The 11,014-nt window shown below is 42.6% G+C and overlaps 1 protein-coding gene across 1 annotated transcript; it reads left to right on the forward strand.

Annotated features, from left to right (window-relative positions):
• The first annotated feature begins 1,446 nt into the window (after positions 1-1,446).
• Positions 1,447-9,606, forward strand: LOC125543390 (DNAJ heat shock N-terminal domain-containing protein). Its single transcript, XM_048706714.2, has 12 exons — positions 1,447-1,639; positions 2,287-2,712; positions 3,452-3,783; positions 4,312-4,386; positions 4,532-4,634; positions 5,411-5,499; positions 6,511-6,622; positions 7,263-7,316; positions 7,428-7,476; positions 8,109-8,212; positions 8,443-8,558; positions 8,777-9,606. Exons 2-12 carry the CDS (start codon positions 2,302-2,304, stop codon positions 9,105-9,107), a joined length of 1,776 nt encoding a protein of 591 aa, XP_048562671.1. The 5' UTR covers positions 1,447-1,639; positions 2,287-2,301; the 3' UTR covers positions 9,108-9,606.
• Positions 9,607-11,014: the final 1,408 nt, after the last annotated feature.

Raw genomic sequence — 11,014 nt, forward strand, 5'->3', positions numbered from 1 at the left:
CGGCGGCGTGGTGGCTGCAATTGGAGAGGGGCTGCCGCGAGCCTCCAGTGCCTCTCACCGGATGTGGTGGAGAAAGAAATTCCGACGAGTTTCATCAGGGTCGTGCGTGAGAGGATAAGGAAGAACAATTTGTCTAATTCATATCTAGATGTTTTTTTAAGGATGTCACATCTAAGTTTCTACAAACATATAATGCAGCAACAAGAAACAAAAAAAAAGTAGGACACAAAAATAGACCACAAACAGAGTGGACATCAATTTAAATGTGACATAACTATGTCATATTTAGATGTGTTCTAGATAGATCCAAGGAAAAAAGGATGCGGTTAAAGCGGTTTCCAGAAAAGCAAAGAGTTACGCGATGTGAGGCTAGGACGGGTAGTTGACCAAGCGTGAGATGCATTAACGTGGGTGAGCCATAGACGCGTGACGCGCAGATGCGGATGAATTAAAATGTTTTCCTATTATTATACCATGGATCTTTCACGTTCATCACTATCTATTATGGGCAGTGCTACATATCCATCGTCGGATAATGAAAAAATACCCGCCGCCTCGTCGACCATTGGATGTACACCCTAATAATCGTTCGATGTGTCCACGTGAGCAACCACCATTTTACAACAAGAGTGATGTTGTGTTATTTCGGCAACAAAGGTCTTGTTGCAAGAAATTCCCGCAACAGAGGACTTGTTGCAGAAAATTCCCGCAACAAAGCTCTTGTTGCAGAAATTTATCGCAACAATGGCCTTGTTGCAGGAAAAATAATTCAATGATTTTTTATGAAACAGGGCCCTTTTGCAACATGCCCTTTGCTGCAAAAACAAAACCGCCTCCAATGCCTCGTCGCCTTTGTCCACTCTGTCACAAGAGCTTGCACGCCGTGTCGATTGACTTTGTGGGCATTGGTATAACCTACAGGATCTTCGGTGGCCAGATCCGGTGAGAAGGGTGTTGCTGCAGGAACTTGGGCGGTCAGGCGTTGCCGCAGGAACTTGGGCGGCCAGATCCGATGAGGAGGTCGGCGACGGCCATGTCGAGCTCGGGCACACCGGCGTTCATGGCGGAGGCAGCCAACCGCGGCGGTGCTCGCGCTGGACCATGCTCTAACGAGATCGGTTCCCATGTCGACAACATAGATTCCCATGACTGGCTTGCTCCTTATCCATTCATGAGCGACATATCGAAGAGGAAAAAAAGAAAACCAATCGTTGCAGAGACAGTGCTAAGTGGCCCTCCAGTAGGACACACGTCGCACATATGAGACGGCGGATTCTCGCGAGTGATCCACCGGCTGAAGGCTAGAGTTTCCCATCTTTTTTCTATTGTCTTGTGCCAAACGGGAATAACCACATGTCATCGCCATCTTTTTTTATTCTGTGCCATCGATCTTTCATCCGATGGCCCAGCTTCATTTTTTTATTTTTCTACCCAGGCCAGGGCGTACCGCTTCTCCCTCCTCCCTCCCCTCCCTGTAGCGCTTATCTCTCCCAGACTTTTCCCCATTCCCCTCGAACCCTAGCGGCCGCCGGCGACGACGCCGTCGCCTGACCGCCCCGCGACCGACCACGACCTGCCGAGCTCCTCCGCGACACCCTCGACCCCGGCCTACCGACGGCTGCTCCTTCTCTTCCTCAAGGTGAGCTAGCTCGGCCAGAACCCTCCCTGCCCCAATTTTCTTTGTGCTCCGAGAGGAGCGGCGCCAAGCGGAGCTCGCGGCGGCGCAGGTGATTCCTATATCCTCCTTCTCTCATGTCTCCGGCCATCTACCTCTCCGCCGCAGCCCATCCCTTCCCCGTGCGTCCCCCACCCCTTTCCTCTCCGCCTGGCCCCCTCCGGCTGGTGCCCTCAGCGGCTGCGCGGGCGGCCACGAGCACGATCCCGCGGCCCATATGCCATTCATGCCCCCTCAGTCTCCATGTCCGCCTGCTCCCTGTCTCTGAGCGCGTTTGCCGTTCCCTGCTCTCCCTGTGTATGTGCGCTGGTGTCCACGATCTGGAATCCTTCAGCTAAAATGTTTCCCTGTCATAGCAGTTCGTGTCAGCTAGATTTTTCACAGTTCGTAACAGCACCATCATATGTTCACTTTTTTTTTCTGAATGCTACTTGCAGTGTTTTATATGTACACCTAGTTTCTAAATGCTATTTTTAGTGTCTACATGTATAATAACCTATCAAATTTGTAATGTCCAACATCCAAACGGAGCCTAATGGCATTTTCGAACTTTTGGTTTTGACCGGTGGTATTTTAGCTATTCTCTCAAAACCGATCTCTCCTTGTCCCAGGACACAAACTCAAAGATGGGAAAGGGTGACAGGGAGAAGGAAGCGAAGCGCCGACGACGCGGCCGCAGCAGCAAGAGATCGCGCAATGCCACACCCTCTTCGGACTCTGATTCTTCCCCTTCGCCGGACTCCTCTCCTAGCCGCAGCCCTGGGCCCCGGAGTCGCAGTAACAGCAAACCTGAAAAGTCGTCCTCTTCTCGTCGCCGCCGCCATCACCATAAGAGCAGCGGCCGCTCACGCAGTTCCCGGGACGATGATAGACATCGTCACCGGCAGAGGCGCCGGGATGAGCGTGCCCGTCACAGCAGCGATGGCAGCGACCTGTCGGGATCAGGCTCAGATGATTCAGGATGGATGGAGGAGGCGCAGGAAATCGTCCGTGGCATTCTCAGTGAATTCCCTGCCATCACCAGCGAGCTTCGTCAGGTATGGCATTCAGTAATTCGATTCGAGTTCTCCAACAAGAATTTTCTCTATTATATGTTGCCTGACTCTGGACCTGCACAATTGTATCGTGAGAAAAGATTAATTCGGTTAGTTTGCACGACACAGTTGCCTATCTGACGTGAAAACTGTAGCCATTACAGCTGAAGTGGGTAAATTGTAGTTGTGTTCTAATTATGGTGATGTTTAAAGGTGAAATGTCCTAGTATCTTAAAATTGTAAAAGATAATGTATTTCAGGATATTACAGTGTCAACCAATTAGTATATGTAATGTGCATCATTTGAATGATGACATGCCTATATTTTTCACAGGATGTCAAACTTCTGCACTCAGTCAAATTTTAAGTCAAGTCGCTACCCAACAGTTTAGGTGATTTGTGGACTAATCGACTAGTTGACCAAGTCCATCACTAGTTAAACCAGCTAGTAGGCACTTCTACAGTCACAATTTCACAGCAAAAAATAACAGTAGAAAGCATTTTCAATGGTATGAGCTCACTTATTAGTTATTACATGCACATTTTCTGCTGTTCACGACCACTCCTCTTCTATCAACTTGGACTTTTGGATTTTACTCAGCTGTTGCCTTTGCTACTTGCCTCTGTCGTCACCAGTTCCACTGGATAGAAGTTTTTGCCTTACTTCCATTAGTTTTGCCTTTTTGTACTATTGGCTCTGATTTGGAACAATAAGTTACTTGTGACTTTTGTTAACATGCAGCTTCTCCAAATGATAGATAGTGGTGAAGGCATTGATATTTCCGGAATTTCTGACAAGCCATTGGTGAAGCGTTTGAAGAAACTTTTCAGATCCCTGAAATTGAAAGAAAGTGCAAATGGAGCTTACTTGCTTTCAGCAAAAGGTGTTCCTACCCTTGATGTTGTTGGACCAGTATTAGAAGCAAGTGCCAAACATGGAAATGATCCAAATGAAACTGTGGCACAAAATAGACAACAAGTACCGTTGCCTAACTTTGACGTACAAAATAAAGATGACATCCCTCCTGAAGATGGAGGAAAAGTTGACAGGGAAGAGGACACCCCTATAAAGAGGTAATGCCTATGTGCCAGAATTGCTCTGTTAGAAAATATTGTTCCTGGTTATAGCTGACTTCTTTTGTCATGATTACTCTGCTAGAAAGTATTTGTTCTTTTAGCTAGACTTGATAAATTTGCCAGGTTTGGTCTATCCTGAACTAGTTTGGGTAAATTGTCCGTAATGTAATGTCAGGTTCTCGTTTGTACCCTAGTGGCACTAGCAAAGGGCACTGTGAGGTTTGTTTTATAACGCATGTCTACCTCCGCATACTGGCTATTGACGTCTGTTCTGTATATGCCGGCATACAAGGGATTCAGGATCCTCTTTCTTGTTCTTTTGTAATTGTTGCCATTTCTCTTGCACAAAACGTGTTGCTATCCGGGAATTCGTGCTTTCTAGATTAGGCATGCACTAGGTGCTTAATGGAGAGGATTGCTCTTATAAATTACTTATTTCCTAGTCACATGTTATTTTCAACGCATTAGGATGCTAGTTTATTACCATTATTCAATTATAGTCCAACAAGGTTTTGTTGCATGCAGGGTAATTGGTCCTGCAATGCCATCACGTGAATTACTAGCTGCAGCAGCCGAAATGACAGAGGCTCTTAGGTGCCGGTAAGATATTGTTTTATGACCTTGTGATTTGTTACTTAGTCAACAGCTGACTACACAGGCCCTTAAGCGTTGCTTTGCTTAATGAGTAACTCATTCAGCACTGTTTTATGTTCTTAAATAGTAACTATGTTTTCTCTATCTCCAGGGATGCTGAATTGGAAGCTGATGATGGATTTCTTATAGGTCCTCCACCACCAGCCATGGTTGCTGAAGCTGCATCTGCAAATGAAGCCGAGCGATTCGAAGAGGTACACTTTCAGCGACATTTTCATTTTCGCAAAATTTCATCCAATGTTTTTCAGTACAAAAATGTAACTTTGAAGTCCCTCCAGCATGTGTCAATGCAGCATTCTCCAGTTATTGTGTGGTCTACACTATTTCCTGATTCTTGTAGTTGATTATTTCTATTCAGCTTCAATAATTGCCTTAGGTCCTCTCTTCATGCCAGACCTTGGTCTTTTAGCAGACATCATAAATTTGCTGTATGGCCCATTTGTCAGAAATATGTGCACCATCAGTATACTTGTTAGGCCATTTCTTGCTATGTCTTCACTATGTCTTACCGCAGCACCTTGGGTGTAGTTTACACTCTTACCAATTGCTTGCCATGCTTTTTGTTTATTCAGTTTGCTGCTGGCAGCATTCATATAATCTATAGAGCCAATTAGCGTGAATCATCTATATTTCCTGTGCTTACCTGGCATGTGATTGGTATTTGCAAAATCTTCTACTGAACATTATGCGAGGTTATTTGTCTGTGACACTAACAGGAATGTTCATGAACATATCTTTAATTGTAATCGGGACCCCAATTTGCTGTTCTAGGATAGTTTGTTTGGAGACCTAATCATAGGCTTCTATTATAGCTAAGATTCTGAATGTTTAGCTGGCTTTTGATAAACTTCAGTGGATTGAAAATGATTTTTTTTCAGGACATATACTTGAGTCTTTCCTATCACATACCTGTTCTCATTTGTCGTGCACCATTAACTTTTAATCTTAATTTTCATGGAATTGGGTGTAGGTTACTCGAATATTGGGCGCTGATGCAGATGCACTCTATGATGTTCTGGGCATAAATTGGAAGATGTCGTCTGATAACATCAAGAAAAGGTCGTTATTTGTGTACATTCCATGCTTATTATACATATTAATATACTCCCTCCGTCCCAAAATAAGTGTCTCAACTTTGTACTAACTTTAGTATAAAGTTGTACTAAGGTTAAGACACTTATTTTGGGACGGAGGGAGTATGATATACCTGTATGTAGATAGGCAGCAGAAATTAATTAAGTTTTTTCACAATAGTTGCAAATGACGCAGATCTCACCTTCTGTTGAGAATAATGAAAATGTGCAGGATATTATATGATGGCAAATATAACAAGTTTAATGTTCTACTGTCTCTTGTAATTTTTTCACATCTCTGATTCATCTCTGTCATGAAATGAGCCCATATCATCATAGAGTTAAGAATGTGCTAAGCAAAACAAATGAAAACGTCTATGGAGCTCTAGTTCCCAATAATTTACTACTCACATCCAATACCTCTTGAGGATAATTGTCCATGGTACATTGTTATAATCCTATGGAGATCTGTTGGGTTCATAAGTTCAATGCATTGCCCTTTGTTTTGCGAGTATGCAAACAGCAAACAGAATCCAACCGAGCAGTACATGCTTAGGTTGATTACTATTGAAGAAAACTCTTATGATGTTTCACAAAATAAACTTCTGGCAGACACAATTGGATGCCAAAATAGGCCATACCCCCAACTTCCCTGGCTATGTGCCAATACTTGTTCAACTTGTTCTTTGGTCCTTATTTCGAATATCCAAGTTTCAAAATTTGAATGGTGTCTTCCTACGGTTATCATCTGTCAAGATGTTTGGTACTTTGCCCTGAAGTTACTGTGCATTTGATACTTCACTGAAGTCGGTGAGCACCTGTTTAAAATGCCTGAAGTTGAGCTGCCAATTGATGATCTTTCATATCGAGAATCACTTACCCTGAAGTTGGTGTGCATCTTGTCTCCTGTATTGAGCAAGCTTATTGATTGATCTACTCTCTCTGTTTTGCCTTGTTATTTGTCAGCCTGATCAATCATTCTTATCTTGTATTATAGGTATTGGAAGCTATCTCTTTTAGTGCATCCGGACAAGTGCCCTCATCCTTCAGCACAGGAGGCTTTTGTGAAATTGAACAATGCCTTTAAAGACTTACAAGACCCTCAAAAGGTACATGTCTTGAATATCATATGATTTGCCAAATGTCACAATTATTTAAAATAGCTATCCATTTGCTTTCTTATGAAAAATAATAAATTAAATGTTTGGATGTGTTGAGATAAAATAGTCTGAAATGAGTTTCTGATTCCAAACAACAGAAAATATTATATATTTGCCAAGGAGAAAATATTGATGTATGATGCTGTATGCTCAAATTGCATTCTGTTCTTGGATAGGGCATCACTCCGCCTACAACTATTGACTATTTTGCTACAACACACATTTTAAGTTTGGTGGAAGGACTTATTACGATTTTTCTTGATTTTGGCCTGCTAATGGTCTGACAGTACCGTTTGTAGCAATGCAGGAAGTTTGAGGTAGGTTGAAGGGGGAAAGTACTGATTTTCTTAGTATTTAACTTTGGTCGGTACCACTGTAAGAATAGCGATGCTTGCAGAATGAGTGAAGTTCAGTCTTCTAGAACTTACAATACACCTCATATCGCATTTTGTTGCCCACAACCAGCAATATGTTTTTACACTAATTAATTTGTTTTAATGCTAGCTCACTATGTGATGTCAGGAATTACTTAGCTTGCTTTCCCCTTCTCAACTGATATTTTGTGCTGACTACGTATCATTGATCGCAGAGAGGCGCAATAGATGAGAAGATACAAAAGAAAGAAGAGATGGAACAATTTGAGGTAACTTACGCTACATATTGATTTGTCAAGATCGCCTTTCTAGTGGTTAGGACCACAGACAATAGTACTCTTAGTTGCATGAAACCTGATCCTTTTTTGGTATTTTTGTAGGTTGAGCTTAAAGCAATGCGCGAGGCTGCAGAATGGAGACGATTACAAGGTACCACTAACAACACAACAATGCGAAAACTCATAAATGTGCTAATGTAGGAAAGATGATAAGAGTTGCAGTTAATGATTTGGTTTCATGTGGTGGTGTGGTGGCTGGAGGAAAATTGTTTCTTAAAGCTGGGTTTGATTGACCATATGGTCCTATCATAATGATTTGATTTGCGCTTAACCTTCCTACCATAGATATTCTTTTCAGGCGTGTTTGTATTTCTCAGCATTTATTTGTAGTAATTACATTTAATGTAATATGGTACAGCAGATAATTGTGAAAAGTGAAGAATAGAACATGATATCAATATGGTATCTTTTAGAGATGGATTTTTGGCTCCTGAGCACTTACACACCCTGATAAACAGTAAAATCCGAAAAAATACCTTTTTTTTTCTTCCAAAAAACCTGAATTTCTAGACAACAAACATGGCTGAAGGCCCAGACCACCTGGATGTCATTCCTTCACCAAAAATTTGCATGCAGGTAGAACACTAAGCAATGTTTGTTGCCCAAAAAATTCAGCTTTTTTGAATTTGTTTTACTTTTTTCGGATTTTACCTTTCATGGCAGGTGCGTTTGAGCTTGGGAGCACAGTACATTTTCTGTATCTTAATAGCTATTTGTTCTTAGGTATATCTCTTGAAGGCGATGAAGAACTTTTGGCAGTTCCGAAACAGCCAGAGGCACCACCTACACGAGACGAATGGATGACTACATTGCCACCTGAAAGAAAAGTAAATGATCATAATATATCTCCTTAATTCACTGTTTACCTATGCCCTAAAGAGGGAAACGGTACTTGTTACTCCCTCCGTCCGAAAATACTTGTCATCAAAATGGATAAAAAGGGATGTATCTAGAACTAAAATACGTCTAGATACATCCCCTTTTGTCCATTTCGATGACAAGTATTTCCGGACGGAGGGAGTACATGTTTGTATCTAATAATACAATTATTCCACAGGCTGGAGTACCAATGCATTCAACTACGGCATTTAGCATGAATGGCAAAGAAGGACGTGGTGACACAAGTGCATGGACAGATAGTCCACTTGATAGAGCCCAGAAAGCACAGCAGAAGTATGATTCTGCCTCTGTTGTTTTCGCTCTATGATACACTATCAGGCAACATGTTCTATACCAGCAAATATGACCAGAGTACTGTCACAGAGAGTGGCTTGGCACAACAAAATACCAGCAGTTTTTGGCGACATTTTTGTTCGTCATAGTACTTGACATGCTGATATATGAAAACAATGATGTACTACTGGTGATAATGTCAATGATGTTTTTTGCAGCTACTTAGAAGCCTACAACAAAGCAAAGGCAATTGCAGATGGACATGAAGAGCAGGGCAAAAGCGCAAATGCTTCTCTTGTGGATAAATACAACTCCTCCAAGCGGTCGGTATCTCTTGTGCAGAAGCACCGAGAGAGCAAAAAGGAGAAAAAAAAGCAGAAGCAACAACGAGGGAAGGAAGAATGGGAGGAGAACCACCCATGGAAGCCGTGGGACCGTGAGAAAGACTTGACCGCTGGGCGGCAAAATGTGGCTTTGGATCCAGAGAACACGGCACAAGGATTGTCGTCCCGTTTCTCATCTGGAGCTGTGCAGAGGAACTTCCTGTGAGCAATTGCAGCCAGGCTGCTTGAGGCAATTGCAGTCAGACTGCTTGAGCATGCCTTGATTGGTGGCCAGTACGAGGGTATGTATTTGGCGTCGGACCACAGAGTTGATAGGGGCACAGAAACCATAGAGAATGTGAGGTTTGTGGCGTTTGCTATACGAGCTAGGTTCGCATGTTGTTTTCTGGAGAGAGCTGAAGTTACCAATACATATAAAAGAAGGTTTTGCTTGTGAGTTGTTTCAAACTGTATAACAATCCCAGCTAGGTCTCCGTTCATGGCTCACTATTGCCGAGTGTGAAGAAGTACTACATCTAGCAACATCCATTTGAGTGACATTTATTTTGGGACGGAGGGAATATGTTTTTAGAGTCAAAAGGATGGAATAATGTTGTATACAATCCTGCTCTGTTACAGTCATGGGCTGATCATGCTAATCTACTGATAACTTATTGCAAGTACAGTGAAGTGTGCGTTGGTTAAGTGATTGATAGCTTTTGCAAGTGAAAGGTGTTTTGCAAGTTGGCTGTTTAGTTCATTTGTTACGGTTACCTTTATGTTAAGCACATCACTTAGTGTTTATGGATAGATAAACTAATTGATAAGCCCATTCTGCACCCAAGTAATAAGCTCGCAAATGTTTAAACATAAAGGTTATAAGAGACTTTCTCTTCATCTTCCACTTATGGTTGCCCTTGTCCTGTAACATATTTCCCCTTAGTTCCTGCAGGCATTAACTAGTTATTTTGTTTTTTTCTTACAATAAACTCTTGCTTTGCCCAACAGAAGCACCGCTTGAAAGAGTTGAAACTTTTTTTCTAAGCTACAACATGGGAGTAATTTTTTCAAACTGATTTCTTGTTCAGAATTTGAACTTTAAAAGTTTTCATAGAAACGGCTTTTGGTGACAATGTGCCCAAATTAAGTAACCTACACATGATCTCTCAGAGATTCATGAGTGCGATGTCGAGCCGGGGTATCGTGGGAAACTTGCTGGCTACTCGTAGGCGCCACGGTATGCCAATGACGAGGAAGAGGCATCTGACGCAAATGATGGATCAGGCCGCACAATCAAAGAGCATCGTCCTAGTTTCGTTCCTAGCAGGTTCCTGGTGCTTCCTGTTCCCAAACAAGAGAGCTTGCTTTCTCACCATCACATATACTATGTAATTCGGCTCCAAACATGCATACATATGTTTGGGAGCACGAAACTAGTTAGGACTTGGGAAGGCCAACGTGGGTTACAACCTACAAGAGGCAGAAGGATGAGCAGAAGAGAGAGCATGGGGGAGTCTACATATATGGGCGGAGGATGACCAAAGGTGAAAGCCCCACAACAGCGGTTGGTGTGGAAACTAATGAACAAAGCTAAAGTAGTGTAGTTAGTGTGCAAGGGGTCTAGGACAACATATGCACATGTGTGTACTTTAGATATTTTTATGACATTTGCTACATCAGTAGTTGGCCAGGCTGATGACTGTAGAACAATGTGGGAGGAGGAAGAAAGCAAATCGCCGCCGCAAATTACACCGTTGCTGTGTATGTGCTGTTGCTTCTGCAATTCAAGCTATTCAGAATTTCAGGTAGTTCAAGCTAGCTTGTTGTGGAATTTAGTTGGGGTACGACACTGCAATGCAGAGAGTTCAGGCACCCTTGTGCAAACAGAGTAGGCGCCCCTCAGAAACCCATCATAGACCAGAGGAGACGAAGTGATGTAAGTAGAATGAAGTGTGCGTTGGCCAAGTGATTAAGAGCTTCTCGCAACTGAAATGTGTCTAGCAGCACATTGGGTGTTTAGTTTCATTCATTACGGTTACCTCTAAAGATATTAGAGTACATCTTTTAGTGTTTCATTCATTCGGCACCCGGGTAATAATAAGTTGGCAAATATCTAGACACAAGTCAAAACTA

This window comes from Triticum urartu, chromosome 2A (genome assembly GCF_056163025.1).
Source record: "Triticum urartu cultivar PI428250 chromosome 2A, HENAU_Tu73, whole genome shotgun sequence".
In the NCBI taxonomy this organism is placed as follows: Eukaryota; Viridiplantae; Streptophyta; class Magnoliopsida; order Poales; family Poaceae; genus Triticum; species Triticum urartu.